Raw genomic sequence first — 19,897 nt, forward strand, 5'->3', positions numbered from 1 at the left:
GAAATTTGAAAATACGGCTTGGCTTTTGACATAATCCCTTACACAGACTTAAAACATATTCGTCCATAAATTATTATTGGACTTGTGTTTATAATATAAATTTTAATTTATAAATGTAAATAGTATATTTGTAGTTATACCTTAAATTAGTTTCATATTATCTTATAATTATTATATTCAACTAATATTCATCATTATTACTTATAATTCATGTATAATATATTTCTTATAACGTATATAAGATTTATATTTTAGTATTATATCATAAAAGTTTATTATTATTAAACCCGCCCGGGGTTTGAGCTTGATCTTCATTGGAACAAGAATATTATCTATAAAAGACTTGGCTTCGGCCTTTCATGCGAACCTATATGTATATGAAGAAAATGAAACATGAAGAACACGAAATACTACTTTTATGTGAAATTGTACTATTTATGTTTGAAGATGAAGATGATATAAAGACTTAGCTTGACTTTGAACAAGCTGTGTAAAGTGAAGACTGAAGAATAGAAAAATAAAAATAAGACTTGGCTGTATGGGCTTTTGACCCCTTTGCCTGTCCAGATGGACGAACAGAACCAAAAAAAAACTCTGTGGTTGAAACTTGAAAGGTGAATGTTGAAAACCGGGGTGCTATGGGAAAGATGGATGTTTATTGTTGATTTTTAAATTTTCTTTTATATTTGTGCTGTGTATCCCCCAAAAAATATTTTTAAAATGGCTTCATTTGGCCATATTTATCGTTTGAGTAATATTACAATTGGTAGTTACAAAAATATTGTAAATATTCGGTAAGGTTATGGTTGTTTGTGTTCGATTTCTCTTTCATAAAATTGCTTTCATCATTTATTAAGTAATATTTATTTCGACAGGTGGCCCAATTCTATCCAAACTTATAATTATACTAAAAAATCTGCTGAAGAGAGACTGGGAATAGAAAAACCAAAGAGACCATTGACACCCTTTTTTAAATTTATGGGTCAAATGCGGCCAGCGCTCCTTGCAAAGAACCCTAGCATAACATCAAAGGAAGCAATAGCATGGACTTCTAAGCATTGGCAACAGTTAGATAGTGAAGTAATTATACTTGCTTATCTGAAAGACTCTAATATATAACATATTTTTGATGTGAAATATAACATCAAATTGTTTCTTTATGATAATTTTTAATTTTAGTAATATTTCTATTAATGTCTGGCTGTGTTATTTGGCCGCAACCTAACCTGGACAATTCCTCTGAATGATCCATATAATATCTGTAATAAAAAAAACAGACCCTTTTGTATTATTGAAAAGTACTAGGCAAACATAATATCACTCATTGTACTAAATATTCACACACATAAATACAGTATTCAACTGAATAAAAAACAAATCTATCAATCTATCTTTGTATTTTGTTGAGAAGCTTTAAATTTTATAAACACAAACCCCTCCAAAAGTGTTGTTGTTGATTGAACTGTGACTACATAATGCTAAGTAGAATTTATTTATTAACAACATTTATACCTTCTCATAACAAGGGCTAGAGGATTGAACATTTAATTTGCAAATGATTCGATAACCTTTTTTGAATTTAAAATTTCATTAATCTATTTATATAGAAAGAAACAAATCAAAAAAATAATATACAAATAAAATTTAAAACACAAAATTTTATGAATGATGCGGGATTTGAACGCACGAACTACGGCGTTCGGTGACATAACCAATTGAGCTAACCGTTCGAGTTGGTTAGAGAAGTTGAAGGTTCGAATCCCGCATTGTTCATAAAATTTTGTGTTTTCAAATTTTATTTGAGTATTAATCCTAGAAGTGAGGGTTATCACTTCAAAAACATAACATGTTGTTTAAAAAAATAATAATTAAACTTACATCCATTTTACAGACTAAGTCTCAAATGCTTAAAGAATATGAGAAAGATTTGGAGGATTATAAAAAAATAAAGGAACTCTACGAAGCATCATTAACAGAACAGCAAAAAGAAGATATTAAAAACCTAAAGGAGGAGATGGCGGCTGCAAAAGAAAAAAGGAAACTTAAAGCTGTAAGTAAGACTTGGGTATTTTAGTGTATACCTTGCCATAAGTTCTGTTACAAAAATAACTTTAAATAATTGCATATTTTTGAATTTATTTATTGAAGTCTAAGCAATAAATAAAAAGATCAGACAGGAATCAGATCTGTGCTAGATGAGGGTGAGACTTCAGCTATTATAAAGTTTAAACATAAACAGTCCAACAATAACATCAAAAGTTAACAATTCGTCAAACTCAACTCTGCTATCACTACAGCCCTTGCAAGGCGACTATCATCATTGAGCGAGGTGTCATGTTAATTCGCCCCAGTAATATAATATAATACGCTCGCCGACCGCGTACTCCCAATGCTCAGCGAATATTTATATGTCCACTTAAAATTTACACTATTTGCTTGATACTTAAGTTTTTAAAATCTTAAATGATAAATGGGCAAAAATCTTGTGAAGCTTCAATGGAGCTATATTTCTATACAATTCACCTGCATTTTAGGGTCGGCAAGCATGTTGAATGAGCTAGTCTCTTTAACTTAAGCATTGATTTAGAGCATGTTATGTATAGCGATAAAAACCAGGGTTCCAATGATCTTTAATGACATCAAAAAAAATATTTTTTTTTATCTCAAATCTCAATAAAATAAAACAAAAATCACTAATAAAAATAGCTTCAAAAAAGATATGTGAAATGGGAAATTATCAAAACTTCTAATATTATAAAATAATACTTTCAAAATTTGAATTCAAATAAATAAAATTTAAAAGTTGTTTTATGTTGTAACAATGTTTATGACCAGAGTACCCAATCCAGTTAATTACATAAATCCTTTTAAGCTTTGCATACCTCAAAAGGGAAAAACAGAACCCTACCACTTTGTTGTCCGTCTGTCTATCTGTTGAACACATTGAAACTAAAAATTTAAACTCAGGCCTACAGTCTTAGTCATAAATTATGTAAGTAAACACCGTTGATGACATATGTTTCGACACTAAAGGTATCAAAATCAAATCATTTAGGTATTTTCCGTTGACAAAGATTTATAATCTAAGTATACCTATAGTATAGTATATCAAATCAAAATAACTTTATTTATGTAGGTCACAGAAATGACACTAATTATGAATGTCAAAAAAAAATTTTTTTCTTATTGAATCTGCCACTACTTCGTTAAGGGTTGAGCTAATGACAAGAAGTAGCAAGAAACTCATTGCCACTCTTTCAAATCAATATTTACATTTTCATCGTTTTACAGTTTAAAGTGATGCAACAAACATACTCCAAACATCAAATAGTCAATGCCTTACACAATTAAGTCAAAAAAGTAAATATAAATTAATACAAAACAAAAGTTATTGAGTACAGTAGCTGCATCATCCACACACACCGTAAATAAATTAAGAAGTACAAGTAGTGCCCGTTCACAAGCATGAAACATGAGCCAGCCATCGCCTCCCTCAACCATATTTTAGGGAAGGGGACGACCCGTCCCATTTAACTGCCACCAGCAGTTACATTTAAGCGAGCATTACGAAGCCTGTTACGAGAACTCAAGCAAACAACAAAAAAAAAACTAAATCTACATATCATTCAATACTCACCAATTCCCTCTATACTTACAATTTGACAATTCAATGACATTGATATTATGTATAATTGATATAATTTATAATTATTAATATTATATTTTAACTAACAGTAATTAAAAAGCTCAATCCTTTAGGGTAATCAAATCAAAATCACTTTATTCATGCAGGTCAAGGAAATGACTTTTCTTTTTATATCCACTGCCTTTGAGGGTTGAGCTTTAATAAAAAGAAGTAGCAAGAAACTCATTGTGACAGTCACTCACTCACAAATAATTTCAATTACAATATATGTAAAGTGATGCAAGAATAATACTCAAAAAAAACGTAAATTTATATGCAAAAACAAGAGTTATTGAGTACAGTCATGGCCGACTATTACTGCATCAACAATAATAGTAGGCCATCATACATGCATCAATCCACACACACCGTAAATAAATAAATATAGGTATATACAGTTAAAGCTCCTTATTAGCGCTTCCTTCATTCGCGTTTTCACTATTCGGGGATTAAAATATTGTGACCTGATTCCTATATTCGCAGCTAAAGATTTCTTTATTCGCTGATGTAATCGGTACATAGTACATGCATATGAATAAAAAGAATTCCAACATAGCTGAAATTGCGAATGGAATAGTACTAGATAGTTCAAACAGATAGAATCAAGTGACATTCAGAAGTTGCTTGAATCGCAAGATGAACATTTGACTGAAATTTATTTGGAAGAAATGTTAAATTAACATCCCATTGAAAAAGAGGCTTCAACAAGCACTGGAAATGTGATATTTAATCTGAAAAATCTTAGTGAAGGTTTAAGAATGGCTAATGAGCTTTGTGATTTGGTGTCTATGCAAAGTTTTATTTTTAAGAGGCAAATTGCTGATGCCATTGCTGAGAGTCTGTTTGAACTAAAGGAGCTTTTAAAAACTGTCAAGCAAGAAAAATTTACAAAATTCTTTAAACTTCTTTTGCCAAAGCCTGATAATAATTAATAAGTATGGTCTTTTGACTGATTTCTGCTTCAATTAAATAGTTTTTATTTTGTCACCTAGGCACATATCCCCTATAATGCCATATAAATTACCATTCCAGTATTCACGGTTTCTATATTTGCGGCATATTTACGGAACCCAGCGAATAAAGAGCTTATACTGTATCTATAATATAGGGAAAAATCTAGAAGCATTTGTAATTAAATAATAAAAAAATGACGGAACCCTCGTTGGGGGAGTCCAAATCGTACTTGCTCGGTTTTTTTTTACAGGAGGACTAATCAAGGTATGGGTCACCTCATAATGACTTTTAACCGTATATTTGTTGAATATTTAGGTTATAAATAATTAATTGATAATTTTTGTAATTTTATCATTGCAGGAGTACAAGGAATTAGGTCGGCCAAAGAAACCAATGTCATCCTACATTATGTACATGACATCAAGAAAGGATACATCAGACGCAAAGGATTTTAAAACCTACCAAGAAAAGGTAAAAGCTGATTGGTTGAAATTACCGGAAAGTGAGAGAGTAAAATTTGAAAAGCAGGCATTGGAACAAATGATTAAATATAAGTAAGTAATGTACTTTCTGTGATCTTTTAATATTAGTTATCCATAAATAAGCATAGAACTTGTTATTATGTTTATTATCTATATAACGGTGGAAGAGGGTCACCGTCCTTAGCAGGGTCCATAGTCCTAGACTCCTAGCAGTGGGCGTCAATGGGTAAAGTCAGTGCACGGAACAAACTTATTCACAGAATCAAATTATAATGTAGAATCACTTTAAATAAACACACTATGGGATATATGAACGCACGATGGTTCAAGTTCGACCGCTGCACAAGAAGTGAAGTGCGCTCCTCTCGGCCGGGGGAATGTTGACTCCATCGAACGCCAACAGATGGCGCTGGCGTTCCGTGTTACGACACCGACAGATGGCGCTGGCGTTCCGTGTCACGACACGGCCATCCTGCTGGCACACGTCCCAGTGTGTTGGTTAACCTGCAACCAAATGAAACACCCACAAGAATACCTGTTTCACTCGGTCATTCCTGACTACAATTTACGGGAAAAGTAAAAAAGTCAACTATTTTAACATGTTGACCAAACCCCACAGGAGATACAAAATTGACTATACAACAGACAGAGCCACATACCACAGTCGTTCGTCAAACCTCATATTTACTCAGTTTAACCATGCACGGCTTACTGGAATTACGATCAGATCACATAAAACTCCCGAGTAAGACATCTAACGCCACGGCTCTCCAGCCGAACAACAATCATATTGCTCATACACAACCAGCACGTGGTTCCAAATCAGTTCGCATATCCATCAAGTGGATCGCCCGTGTGTCACCCAGTGACCACACGATACGGTCTCTGAGACCACGACCTCCGCCAGAACCAAACGCGCACCGCGCACCCACGGACTACCTGAGTTGCCTCAAGAGAAGAGAACCGATTTCTACCGGGCTACGACTGCGAAATGGCTTCTGGAGCCCTATTACGAAAATCGAAATACGAAGTTTCGGTTGACGGATCGTACATTTTTCTATTACGAAAGTGTTTCGAATCCGAAGATCGAAACGAAGTTCGAGATTAGACATTTTGTCTTTCGTTTAGCTTATTCCTAAATTCACTCGACACATACGTTTTCGTTGTTTGACATTGTTATGGTCGTAACAACAACGTCACTTTTAACGACAGACTTATATGTTTCGTTTTATATAAAACATATTTATTTTATTATAAAATGGCACGTTTTTTAATGTACGAAGAGGTCTTCTTGTACGAAGAAAACCTCGAAAGAGCAAGAGAGCGACGTCGACTCCGGCAATATTTATTAAATAAACAAATTCCCGATGGTTGATTCCCTAAATTGTTATGAATTATCGCCATAATCATACTTTATTTGAAAAACTTTGTGAAGAGATTATACTAATAAAGCCACTATAAATGTTTCTATTCTATTCTATTCTAAATAATACTTACTCGCATATAACTTTCACTTTACTTCTGAAAAAATTTAAACTAAAAAACCGCGAGAGTATGTTAAACTACCACAGACTAAATAAAAATATAATGCAGTAGATGACATGATACGTCAAATTTAATTTAACTAATAAAGCATAATTTCTTGCAGTAAAATAGGATTATTTTTTAAATAGATAACTTAAACGGAATATAAAGCAATTCCATTATTTAAATACATGTTAACATAACGAAAAACTTATTTGTAAATTTCTAATTTGTTATCGGTTTTGGCACGATTTACCGGTAATATAAGTATGTACATTCATATCATCTTTGTACACTTTTTTTATGTCTATGGTTCCGAAACGAATTACGTCCGCACTATACGGATCCGAAGTACTTTGGTAATAGGATTTAAATCGAAGTTCGTCGTTCTTTCGTTTCGGACCGAATCTACGTATTTCGATTTTCGTAATAGGTGCCCTGGTACGGTCGAACACAATACGGCGTTAGAGTCCCCTTACTCGAGTTTCTTCATTATCATCAACATGATCAACATTATTAACATCAACCTCGACTGGTATGTGACCTGCTGGCATTTTTCTTAGTCTATCGTGTGCGTATTTGTAAGTACGTTTTGGATTTAAGGATTTCAACGTATAACGGTCACCATTCAATACTTCAACTACTTTAAACTTCGGATCAAATTTCGTTTGATTACGCTCTTCATTCGCTAACAACACAAAGTCACCAAGCGAAAAATTTATAATTTTAGCCTTTGTTTTGTCAAAACGAGACTTATCATATGCCGCACACGCTTTGACATTTTCAGACGCGCTTTCGCGAATCTCTTCAATGTCATCGATGTTAGTTTCTACGTCACTGCACATCATCGACAAAGGCCTTGCCACTTTACCTATCAAAATCTCTAGAGGAGAAGCTTTTGTTACTCGGTTCATAGTACAATTTATCGCTAATTGAACGTCGTCTAAAGAGTCTTGCCACGATTTACTATCACTAGTCTCAACTGCGGTTAACATCGATTTTAAGACGGACATAACGCGCTCTACCTGGCCGTTAGCGCGACACGAACCCGTCGCTATGAGATGCAAGCTTATGTTCTTACTCACACAAAAATCTTGAAATTCTTTACTGGCAAAACAACGACCTTGATCAGCTATAATCCGAGTAGGGGCCCCAAAAAGAGCCACGCTTTTAGTCACCGCGTGAATACTACTTTTGGAGTCAATGTTCATCGTATGAAACAGAAGAACGTATTTTGTAAACGCGTCAATCAAAACAAAAACGTATTCTTTCTTATCGTTTTTTCCGCTAAGCTTGCCCGTCGCGTCTATGTGAACTGTGTGCCATGGAGTCGTCACCTTAGGTATTGGATGCAACTCGGCCTGAACCTTTCCGGAGTGAGATTTCGCTACTTTACATGTAACGCAAGTATCTACGAACTTTCTTACGTATTGTGATATTCCCGGGAACCAGTAAAAATCGAATAGCTTTTCAGTTGTCTTGTCAGCTCCGAGGTGAACGATAGAGTCGTGAAAATTATTCACTACTGACCATCTGATAGCGCGTGGTAAATAAGGTAAACATTTAGACCTCCCATTACGTTGAATTTTACGATACAGAATACCCGATCGTAGTACATAGGTTTTAGCTACGTTGTCGTCTAATTTATTATTCTCTAAGTCAGTGATAATTTTAGAGATTTCTACATCGCGTTGTTGTTCTGCTTGGAGCCAGTTGGGGGAAAGCTCAGTAACGTCAATTCGTTTGGACTCTACACGCGACTCTATTATTGATTTAGAAACTGACGGTATCGGGTTTCGTGAAAAGAAATCTACGTGCGACATACGCTTTCCCTCTCTGTAAACGATGTCGAAGTCAAACGACTGTAAAAAAAGCCCACCATCTATGCGCTCGGGGAGTCAGCTCTTTTTTTGTTTGTGATGATTTCAAAGAATTACAATCCGTTACCACAGTAAAATTACGACCATATAGATATTGTCGAAAATGTTTAATAGAGTTCACCACCGCAAGGGTTTCCAGCTCGTAAGAGTGGTATTTGCTCTCTGCCGGCGATGTCCTCTTACTGAAGTAAGCTACCACACTTCGCTTGCCCTCAGCTGTCACTTGAAATAATATTGCCCCGTAACCTAAACTACTTGCATCCGTGTGGAGCTCTACCGCGAGCTCTGGGTCATAGATTTTCAACACATGGTCGTTTGTCAAAATCGAGATGATTCTCCGACGAATGTCTTCATGCTCAGGCTTCCAGTTTAGATCGCCTTTCAAAGAGGTCAGTCGATACAAAGGTGCCATTATTTTAGAAAAATCGCGCACGAATTGACGAAAATACGAAGCCAGTCCGATGAATTGCCTTAACTGCGTCACAGATTCAGGAGGTGGTAGAGACGTGAGAGCTACTATTTTTCTTTGGTTAGGTCTGATCTGACCGGACTCTACCTCGAACCCTAAGAACTCTACCTTCGTCTTAAGGAAGGAGCATTTCTTTAGGTTCAAAGAGAAACCAGCTTTCGTCAGAGCTTCCAACACAGCTTTAAGTCGCTCTAGGCCTGATTCTACATCGGGAGAGACAATTAAAATGTCATCAACGTAACCCTATAACGTAATCATGGGCAAGATCACCTAGTGCTTTCATGATAGCCCGTTGAAAAACTGATATCGCATTCCTAAGGCCAAAAGGCATGGTCAGAAACTCATATTGATCTTCGTTAGTTATGAAAGCAGTACACTCTATGGACTCCTCATTGACCGGAATTAAATGAAAGCCACTTGCGCAGTCTAATTTGGAGAAGTATTTAGCACCGTGAAGCCGTGAGATTTGATCGGAGATCAAAGGAAGTGGATAACGATCAGGAACAGTGTTACTGTTAAGTTCGCGGTAATCAATACACATACGGTCTGAACCATCGTGCTTTTTGACAAGTAAAGCTGGGCTTGCAAAAGGGGAGCAGCTAGGTCTGATAATATTCGCATCTAAAAGTTCTTTTACGCGGTCACGAATAACACTACGTTCGTCAGCCGACATCCTATAAGGTCGACGCTGTACCGTGCGAGTGCTATTTATCAACCTAATTTTAAGCTCGCCTGTATTTACACGAGTCGTAGGCAGACCTGTGATAAAAAAAATCAGAGAACCGATCTAACGTTTGCAAAAGTCTCGACTTGTCATTACCTACTACATCCCTCTCAATAGCGTTTAAATCTGGTTTACGCGCGTTATCGTTACTCACCGAATTGACAGAAACAACTTTGGACAAACGAAGATTCGTAGCCGTCATGTTCATAGCAAAACCCTGATTTAAAATCTCGCGCCCTATCATGACGTCACTCTGTAGGTAATTATCGGGCAAAACGTGCAACAAAACTTCGAGATGGTGATCGTTAATTTCTACACAAGACAAAATCTGTTCTGTACTGAACACTCGCGCTTGACCAATACCAGTCATAGCAACAACATTAGTAAAACGCTTGCCACTAAATTTGGCTGCAAAACTTTCTTGCAAATCAGTGCACCTTTATGTTGTAACGTGCCCGACGGTGGTTGCACGACGCAGACATCTACGCGTCGCTCGCCTCGTGACGCGCCGGCGCCGCCGTCGCACGGCCCGCCCGCGCCGCCGCCGCCGGTACACCGAAGGGCGATGTGGCCCGGTTTGCAACATTTGAAACACACCAAAGGCCTTGGTGTAGGCTGCTGCATCACTGGGCTTGACGTTTTTGATGTTATAGTTCGTCCTTTTATGTCGATCATTTTGCTTCTACATTCTGCTCGCTTATGGCCGGTTTTTCCACAATTGAAGCACTTCAGAGTGGTTAGCTTCGCTCGTTTAAAATCGAGTGCATTCGATGAGTCACCGCTGGTACCTGCCAATGTCTCCGTCGAAATAAATCTGGCGGTGAAAAGTACCTTGAATTCGGTACACGTCATTCCTTCGTATGCAATTTGAGACAGCCATGTGGATGCTTCACCTTTGAGCGCCTTGCTGACGGCTAGCGCGAGTTGACCGCCACTTGGTGGATTTTCGGAGAAACACAATTCAGCTGTTGCGCACCACGATCTTGCATCCGTATCTTGCTTGTCAGGGTCGAATGTGGGTAGATTGTCACGGAAGACAGGTTTCGGCGCTTGCAGGGCTTCGATCAGCGCTCGCATGTTTTGGTTTTATTGTTCGAACATGGCACGCCAAATACTAGCTTCGTTATTTTTCTCATTTTGCACCAACATTGATCCCACTTCTGAAAACGGCGGAAGAGGGTCACCGTCCTTAGCAGGGTCCATAGTCCTAGACTCCTAGCAGTGGGCGTCGATAGGTAAAGTCAGTGCACGGAACAAACTTATTCACACAATCAAATTATAATGTAGAATCACTTTAAATAAACACACTATGGGATATATGGAACGCACGATGGTTCAAGTTCGACCGCTCTGGCCAACCGCTGCACACGAAGTGAAGTGCGCTCCTCTCGGCCGGGGGAACGTTGACTCCATCGAACGCCAACAGATGGCGCTGGCGTTCCGTGTTACGACATATATATGTATAAAAATTAATTGTTGTTCGTTAGTCTCGCTAAAACTCGAGAACGACTGGACCGATTTGGCTAATTTTGATATTGAATTATTTGTGGAAGTCCAGAGAAGGTTTAAAAGGCGAATAAATATGAAAATGCTCGGAATTAAATAGAAACAACGATTTTGATTTTTCTTTGTCCCCCGTCGTTCAGAGATCAAAAATTAAATAAATTTAAAATTTAATAATAGTTAAAAATAAATAAATAAAATTAATAAATAATTAGAATTTTTAATTATGTAGATGGAAAAATCATAAGTTTTGTCCAAAAATAAAATTTCTGAACCTAACCGTACCTACCAACAAAACAAAACAAAAAGTTTATCAGAAACCTTTGAATTGATTAACAGACTGTATGTGTCTATCAATATCAAATTGAAACCTTATAAATAGCCAGAATTTCAGGAAAACTCTTATTTGTAAGTAAGGAATATCGTGTGTAATTAATCGAAAATAATAATAAAATTTCATTCATACCGAGCATTTTTTTTATTTGTTTTTATAGAAAAGGATTCCTTTAGTTTTGTTTTAAGTTTATTTTATACAAAAGTTTAGGTATTATATTTTTCGATTGAGGCAGTATGAAGTCTGCCGGGTCAGCTAGTCTTAATATATATAAATTACGTGACATGTTGTTTGTCCGCATTGGACTCCTAAACTAATGAACGGATTTTAATGGGGATTACTCAATGGAGTGCAGTTTAGTCCAACTTGAGAGACAGGATAGTTTTTATTTTGATTTGGGACTCATACATATACATAATATAGAACGTCATTGACAGGGAGCATATTTTACAAAATAATTCTTGGTGTTATCAAATATTATTGACAAAAGAAAAAAAGGTTTTTTATTTATTATGCACAGAACAACGTCTGTCAGGTCAGCTAGTAATATTATATATACCTCACAACTTCATCCCTGTGGATTTTGATTATACTAGAGATCCCTTCCAAATTTTCGAGATGAAATGTAGCTTGTATTTTCTTGTTATTTAAAATTTAATTACACTTAACTAAAATTAGGGATTTTAATGTCCTTATGCAGAGTTGCTTGACTTGTCAGGGGTCCAGTGATCTTTCAATGGTTAGATCACTTGGCATTGAGTAGAGATGTTGCTTCATTGTGTCTTCTAGCACATTTACCATGGAGAGTGTTTCGAAAAGCAGCTGTTTGACCTGATTCCTGCAGCCGAATTCCACCTTCGCACGGCACACCACCAATTCGGATGTGTATCATTCCAGAATAATAATTTTAAAAACTGTCGTCTCCTGTCTTCTACAGTGCGGTTTTCGAGTAACTGCCTTTCACATACTACCAAGCTGAGGAAAGAGCTCCTCTGAACATTGTTTCCAGAATGTGTACGGGTTTTTTAAGGTTTTAACCTTAAGGTGGTAACCTTAAAAAACCCGTACACCTTTCTAAAAGTGTTATAAGAGATCGAAGATGGCGGTGATAATTTAACATCATGCGACCCATATGGTTTTTTTACCTTCTCTGAGAATATTCATACAATATTTATTGAAACCATTTACATTATTTGTTGATATATTGAGAACTGAAGCATAATAATAGTCAATTATTGTAGTCAATCTTGAATTTGTTTAAATACTTTAATTTTAAACAAGTTAAGATTAAAATTATACTTTTCTTAATCTTTGTATTATGAATTCTTTGTAATTTTGCAGGAAAGACTTGAATGCATGGGAATTAAAGATGATTTCAATTGGACGTTCAGATCTTGTACGACAAAAGCCAATCCAGAAGAAAAAGGCCAAAGCTGGGAAGGAAGAATAGGGATTCGGGTGCTCTGATATATCAACTGATCATAGCAATAAGGCTAAAAGTGATATACAATCATTTAAATCGAATAATAATGAGAAGAATACAGTACAATTAAATGAAAATGACAGTATTAAACACAATTCAGGATTAGAAGATATTCAGAGCACGGGTGAAGTTAAAATTGTTGAACAAAGGACTGACAAAAATACCTCAAGTGAAAATAACGAAAGTAAGAACTTAATAAATAGATTTAAGAGTTTTTTCAAGTTTTAGTTTGTAGTTTTAATCATTAGAATAAAATGCCATTTATTACAAATTGTTTTGTGTGTATTTTATTTTGTTCACCAGTCATTCTTGTAGGTGTTTGTAGTTCAATTAATAGCTTGCTATAGGTAGCTAATATCAATTGTAGTGGTTACTAATTGAATTAGTATCCTGCTATTTAAGAGGTTATAATCAAATAAGGACTCTTGAAGCAGGACATATTCCACTTGGATTGGATACATACACATATAGGATAATATAACTTTATTTAATAACAGTATCAATACTGTGAGTAAAGCCATGGTAATAAACAAAAAATATAAATATATTTATGAATATATACAAACCACACTCTTCATCTCCAAGGTCCCTTTTTGTATGGACTGACTAATTAGTGTTCTGCTATCTAGAGATTATCTAGACCAAGATTTATCACACCAGGTCCTGGTTCATTCAACATCAAATGGAAAAGGAAGGTAGCAGTTTTAGAAGCACATGGGATAATAAGGATCTTGTTTGTTAAAAATTATGTGGGGTGCCATTATGTAGGCACTGCTCTTGTACTTCCAGGGATTCAGCCAATCACAGAGTACATTATCAACTACTCATGCAGCTGATAGGTGCTTTCCTCTACATAATATATGCCAAAGAATCCAGGTCGAAATGCTTTGGGTTTCTTTTAAAAAGTTAAGATAATAGTATACATAGGTCACACTAAAAGTTTTCTGTAACTTAATAAAACAACATATTATAACCAAAATATTATGTTTATTGCTCTTCATAAAAAAACTAGGTTTAAAAACAACCGACTCCAAAAACTGAAAAGTATCAATTAACTAAAATTTTTATTTAATACACCTCTTATGCAAACCTTTACATTTAATTTTAACAAAATACTATTATTTGTATATGCTACATATTGTCGGTGCCAAGCCAAATGTAAAAGGTACATTCGCCACGTGTGACTTTGAGCGGGATACCTTCGTCTAGAACCAATAGGACAGACACATGTAGCCAACCTAAATAATTACAATAAGTAAGCTGTTTATAATATTAAGTTTTATTTTGTTTAGGGCTGCACATAATCCTTAAGTGTTTTATTGAACAAAATAGCACCAGAACTCGGAACCCAAACGAAAAATACGAGTATGTAACTCGTATTCATAGCTTTGAAGTCAGCGCCAAGCCCTAAACAAAATAAAACTTAATATTATTAACAGCTTACTTATTAACGTGTGACACGTGTGTCTGTCCGCTTGGGTTGTTTTGTTCTAGACCAAGATATCCCGCTCAAAGTCACGCGTGGCGAGTGTAGGTACCTTCTATTACATTCGGCTTAGCACCAACTTTTTAGTGTGCCCATGTATGTAAGTGGCAATTGTCTATTAACATCATTTTTCCATAATAAGAATCAATTGCGTGGTCAGAATCATGGGCTTTTTTAATAGATTGTTAAGTGTGGTAATGTTTTATTCAAACATAATTACTGTATCAGTCAAAATTATTGCTTATCATGTTACAGGATGGCACAGTAGATTAAATTTGTTTACAACATCAAAATGACTGCTTTAAATGTGAAAGCATTATAAGGTACTATAATATATGACCCAGGTTCATATTCAGCACCTCTTCTGCCATCCTTGCTATTTTATTAAACAATATCCGGACGACCGAGCCTTGTTCGGATCTGTAAGAATGTAATAGTCTTGTATATAGTAGTGCAATTTACCTTTGCATTCTAATGTCATTGTAGCTGTTTCTCATTAAAACACGAATAAAACTAAATTTTTTAAAATTGAAACCTAGCTAGATCGATTTATCGCTCTGAAATCCTCTGAATACTATATTTTATGGAAATTGTTGGAACCATTTGCGGGATTCAGATGATATATAATGCAATAATTGCTCGTTTAAATATATAAATATCCGGACGACCGAGCCTTGCTCGGATTTTTAAGAATGTACAAAACTTGAACAAAAAAAAAACTAATAGGACATCTGGATTCGAACCGGGGTCTTCTGCTTTCCGGATCACCCAATGTCTCATATGAGCTATAATAGTCTTGTATATAGTGGCGAAATTTACCTTTGTATTCTAATGTTATTGTAGCTGTTTCTCATTCAAACATGGATAAAACCATTTTTTTTAAATTGAAACCTAGCTAGATCGATTTATCACCCCCGAAATCCCCTGCATACTTAATTTTATGAAAATCGTTAGAGCCGTTTCCGAGATTCAGATTATATATATACAAGAATTGCTTGTTTAAAGATATAAGATATACTACCTGATTACATTATTTCTGGACCTGATGTTGATGATGTCACATTGTCGCTGTCATTTGTTGTGAAAAACAAGCATTACTAAGATATCATTATTAATTAATAAAATACAATTTATTTTTTCAGTGTTATATACATATTGATATAAATGTGTTCTGTTGTGATGCTGATTATTATTATTATAATGTTGAAAAAATATTGAAAGAATCTGGGTTAGGTGAAAAAGTATTTATTTTTCTGGCAGTATGATTATAACAACACAGAACAACAGAAACTACAGAACTATTAACAACAGAAGTCAAAAAGTAACAAATAAAACTTCAAGAACAAAGCAATGGTAGCATGAAAATATCTGGGCGTTAATCGCAAGGGGGTGAAAGGGGAACTGGAAGGAGATTCACATTCCATTGAGGAGCAGAGGTATAGAGTAATGTAGTAATTATTGCATCTGTCAACATTGTTGGTTAACCTTTTGTAGGATTGGCCTATGGACTTGCATCCCGTGCCACTAAATAAATTAAAAAAAAAACCTTTTGTAGGAGACAGCACAGCAAATTTTTTTTAAGCTATTGCATAGCTTCTATCGCGGGCCATGAGCGTGGGGACCGAATCCAGAAATTCCGTAACGAAAATAACCTAACACTTACTTACTAGATGTATATATATTTCGGCACGCTTTTTACAGTTGCCGTGGAACAGCAGTTATTACATATGCTCGTTGTGCTGAAGGTCCCAGGTTCGAGCCTTTTTATCACGTTTTTTTAATTTTTATTATTATGACCAGCATTTTTATTTAGTTTCACCTGTTGTCGTCTGTTATCAAATGTTGCAAGTTAAATTTTACTCTGTTCCAGTTTTTTTTTTATTAATTTTATTAAAAAAAATACTGCATAAATAAAATAAATAAATAATTATAATTGCATAAGTTGATAAAAAATGCTATGCAATAGCTTCACCGCGGCAGTCCCCAAGTGCCAAGTCTTTTTTCAAAGGAATTACTATAAAAGTGACAGCATTATTACTTATAATACATAAACCAATTGAGTGATCATGACCTCTTCTGCCATCCTTGCCCACTATTAATGGGAAGACATTGTATCAACATTGACCATCTTTGAGCAGCAATGTTATGTGAGATTTCAGCTGTTTCTCATGTTTAGTGATGTCAGATGTTATAATCAAGTCATTGAAGAACAGTCATGATAGAATAGAAGCTTATTGGGTACACAAAAGTAGAAACATTGAGAAATTCAGCAATTGCTTTTTTAATAATAAATATCTTACATTTTTCTTGTCTTCTCTAAGGGTTATAAATGAAAAAAAGTATGAATTCAACATGGAATCCCTTTTTTATTCCAAAGTTAATTACAAAATTTTATATATTCTTATAAGAAATTAAATTTATTTATGTTACATAGTTATTTCATTCATTTAAAATTATTAATGGTGACAAAAATGTATATAAGAAGTTCTGACATTTTCTTTGGTCTGAAAATACCTATTAACATAAAAATATATATCTAGTGTTTTACAACTTTTTGTGAACATTAATAAATAAATATCATTAAATATTGTTGTTTTACTCCTTACATGGCCAATGGTTATAAACATTTGTCATTGGTTTATTGATAATGTATAAATCATCTATAATGTAAGTAAAATTCAATGGATATTAACAAATGGGATGAAGAATTCTGATAAAAATGCTTTTTTTTAATAAATACATATTAAAAAGATAAAGTACTCCACCAATAAAACATTACATGTAAAATAATATTCAATACAACTAAATTCCTCTTTTTTTTTTTCAATATGTATTGAAATTTACACAAACAGCCACAGATAGTATGAAGTCTTGGTACCCTATTGTTCAGCATAGCAATATCATTTGTGCTCACTCTCACATTTCAATAACTGGAATTGATATTGAGAAATATATATTTTTTTGAGATTGTGCTCTTTCATAAGCTGTCGGAGCACTTGCCAATACTGGTGTGCAATTTGTTTACTATTCCAAGTCTCAGTGTCATTGTTCAATTCCATGGATTCAACACGTGTGAATTGCCTGGTCCGATGTGGCAGAGTGAACAAATAATGCAAGGGAACAAACCAAACAATAAAAAAATGCTAATGTCAGAATAACATATATCTTATAATGCAAAGGAACAAACCTTAGAATATATAGTTATTCTTCAATAAATGCAGTAGATGGAAAGGTTAGTTGTTTTAGTTTCTTGTTACAAATTTTCAAAACAATTAAAATTCTATTCAAATAGTACTAAAAAAGGAAGAGGGAGGATAGCATTAAAATAATGCTTATAAGATTGTACATTGCATCATTAGCTAATATAGCACTAAAATTATCTCTATTTATCTGTATATACAAAATTATCAAAATTTAAACTATGATGGCAATATGTGACCGAAATGCACATGTAATTTTATATCACTTACATTAAAAGGCACAAGCATAAATCATACATCAGAATTCAGAACCTTCACCCTTTCAAGATAAGAACATTACCCAGATATTATTTATAGCAATTTAAACTGCCTATGTCACAAAGCTGTTCTGCATAAAACAAAACAATGATTGAATGCATATTGTAGTGAAAAGAAAAATGCATAAATCCTCAATAATATCTCTAGTAACTTGACCTACTGTTAGTGCTTGACGAATTATACCTGATGAAACACCTCTCAGAAGCATTAACACATTGGCAATGTTGGATTGCTTTTGTACAGGATAAATATACATTTTAGTACTAACATACACTAGTATTGGTATGAAAAAATAAATATTTTCAAATGATACCAAGGATAAACCATACAACAGTTGGGTAAACATAGATATTAATACAATGTCATACTTGTTAGTAATAGCTTTTTCCAAAAATTGTTTTTTATGTGAAGGTTCGGCCGTAGATGTTAACAAACATGTCAATTCACTTATTTCTTGTTGATCTCCTGTATAATCTTCGGGTTCAGATAGGAAACATCCGGAATATGTAGTGTTTGTTCCATTGCTAATAGATTGCTTACTATTGGATTCCGAAGGAACTAAATCTCGATAGATTGGTATATCCGAATTTGTTGGAGATTCTGAAAATACAATGTGTTGTCTCACTGAGAGTCATTATTTTATAAACGTTATTCAACAATAAGTAAACAAACATTTATATACCTAAGCAAGCATCATCGCTAGGTTTCCCTGATATCTGTTGGAGTCTATTATGAGAATTTTCCAATATTTTTCTTCTACGAGCTTCACGACGTGCTAAAGCTGCATCAGCCATATTATCAAAATAAAGTATTTCCGTAAACTGACATTGACATTAGTAATAAACAGGGTTGACATTTATTTTTCTTCTCTTAGTGCAGTTTTTGGCGTAAAGTGTTCAGTAGATCATGTTTTCTTGAGTTTACGTGTTCAACAGCAAAACAAAGCGTGCGAGAGTGAAGAATATCGTTGAGCAAGAGCCCGTGGACCCCAGACCTACGCCATTATATAAAAGCTGAAAGTTTGTCAGCGCATGCTCCCAACACAGGCAAGAACGATGGTCCATTATGGAATTTGGTTTGGCAGGTAAACGGTAAAGGTGTGTAAAATACCGATGTTAATACATCAAAGAATAAAGTGCGATTTTTCGGTATTACCTTCAGAATATTATTAAAAATCACGTTATTCATTGCCAGATATTTACCATCCCCCTTGCCAGACACCCTTAATGTTCACTAAATTATAATTTTACTTACGTCATTGTATAAAAGCTGATTTTTATATATAATACTTAGACAATGTTTCCCCATTACCACTTGATAGTTCCAACCCCTTGCCAGACGTGGCTTTGGCAGGTAAACTGTTCTAAAGGTGTGTAAAATACTGATCTAAATACATCAAAGAATAAAGTGCGATTTTTCAGTATTACCTTCAGAATATTATTAAAAATCACGTTATTCATTGACAGACACTTCATATTGGCGGCAACCGATTACCGAACACCCTTAATGTTTATGAAATTATACCTATACTTATAAAAAATACCTAGGGCGTAGTATTTTTAATAATCATTACAGAAAAAATTTAAAATAAACTTCAACTTATTGTATATCGATTACAACTCCCTTTACAGAAAGCTAATTATCGATAGAAGATGTCCATACCCTACGCCGTACGAAGTTTGACCTTGCCTCTGAATAGCGCCTCCCGCGACCGTCAAAGAGATGGCGCCGGCACGTGTACTACGAAAAAAGAAAAGCCGCCAGTGTCTTGACACGTGTATATAATAGACTAAACACATGGTCGGATTGGTACGGCCAGACCATAGGACGATCTGGTGGGCATGGGTGGACGCCT

The 19,897-nt window shown here is 34.8% G+C and overlaps 2 protein-coding genes across 3 annotated transcripts; one reads left to right on the forward strand and one right to left on the reverse strand.

Annotated features, from left to right (window-relative positions):
* The first annotated feature begins 596 nt into the window (after nucleotides 1–596).
* Nucleotides 597–17,347, forward strand: LOC126966010 (transcription factor A, mitochondrial). Of its 2 annotated transcripts, XR_007729640.1 has the most exons (6): nucleotides 597–794; nucleotides 876–1,080; nucleotides 1,892–2,050; nucleotides 5,000–5,193; nucleotides 12,897–13,222; nucleotides 15,667–17,347. XR_007729640.1 is itself a non-coding variant. In XM_050809885.1 (5 exons), the coding sequence occupies exons 1-5, from the start codon at nucleotides 721–723 to the stop codon at nucleotides 13,003–13,005; spliced, it is 741 nt and encodes a 246-aa protein (XP_050665842.1). In that variant the 5' UTR covers nucleotides 597–720; the 3' UTR covers nucleotides 13,006–13,312. The 2 variants fall into 2 exon arrangements, 1 of the variants encoding a protein (XP_050665842.1); XM_050809885.1 differs by lacking the exon at nucleotides 15,667–17,347 and having other exon boundaries at nucleotides 12,897–13,312.
* LOC126966014 (uncharacterized) lies at nucleotides 16,867–18,881 on the reverse strand. The gene is made up of 2 exons (XM_050809890.1): nucleotides 18,725–18,881; nucleotides 16,867–18,642 (listed from the first exon to the last, which is right to left on the reverse strand). Exons 1-2 carry the CDS (start codon nucleotides 18,834–18,836, stop codon nucleotides 18,095–18,097), a joined length of 660 nt encoding a protein of 219 aa, XP_050665847.1. The 5' UTR covers nucleotides 18,837–18,881; the 3' UTR covers nucleotides 16,867–18,094.
* Between the last annotated feature and the right edge of the window lie 1,016 nt (nucleotides 18,882–19,897).

The sequence above is a fragment of the Leptidea sinapis genome, chromosome 9 (assembly GCF_905404315.1).
Source record: "Leptidea sinapis chromosome 9, ilLepSina1.1, whole genome shotgun sequence".
In the NCBI taxonomy this organism is placed as follows: domain Eukaryota; kingdom Metazoa; phylum Arthropoda; class Insecta; order Lepidoptera; family Pieridae; genus Leptidea; species Leptidea sinapis.

Coding starts and splice junctions, on each gene's coding strand:
- LOC126966010 (XM_050809885.1), top strand. CDS start 721: ATGGCTTCATTTGGCCATATTTATCGTTTGAGTAATATTACAATTGGT. Junction 795..875: donor AAAAATATTGTAAATATTCG/GTAAGGTTATGG, acceptor TTATTTCGACAG/GTGGCCCAATTCTATCCAAA. Junction 5,194..12,896: donor GAACAAATGATTAAATATAA/GTAAGTAATGTA, acceptor GTAATTTTGCAG/GAAAGACTTGAATGCATGGG.
- LOC126966014 (XM_050809890.1), bottom strand. CDS start 18,836: ATGGCTGATGCAGCTTTAGCACGTCGTGAAGCTCGTAGAAGAAAAATA. Junction 18,643..18,724: donor TAGCGATGATGCTTGCTTAG/GTATATAAATGT, acceptor TTGTATTTTCAG/AATCTCCAACAAATTCGGAT.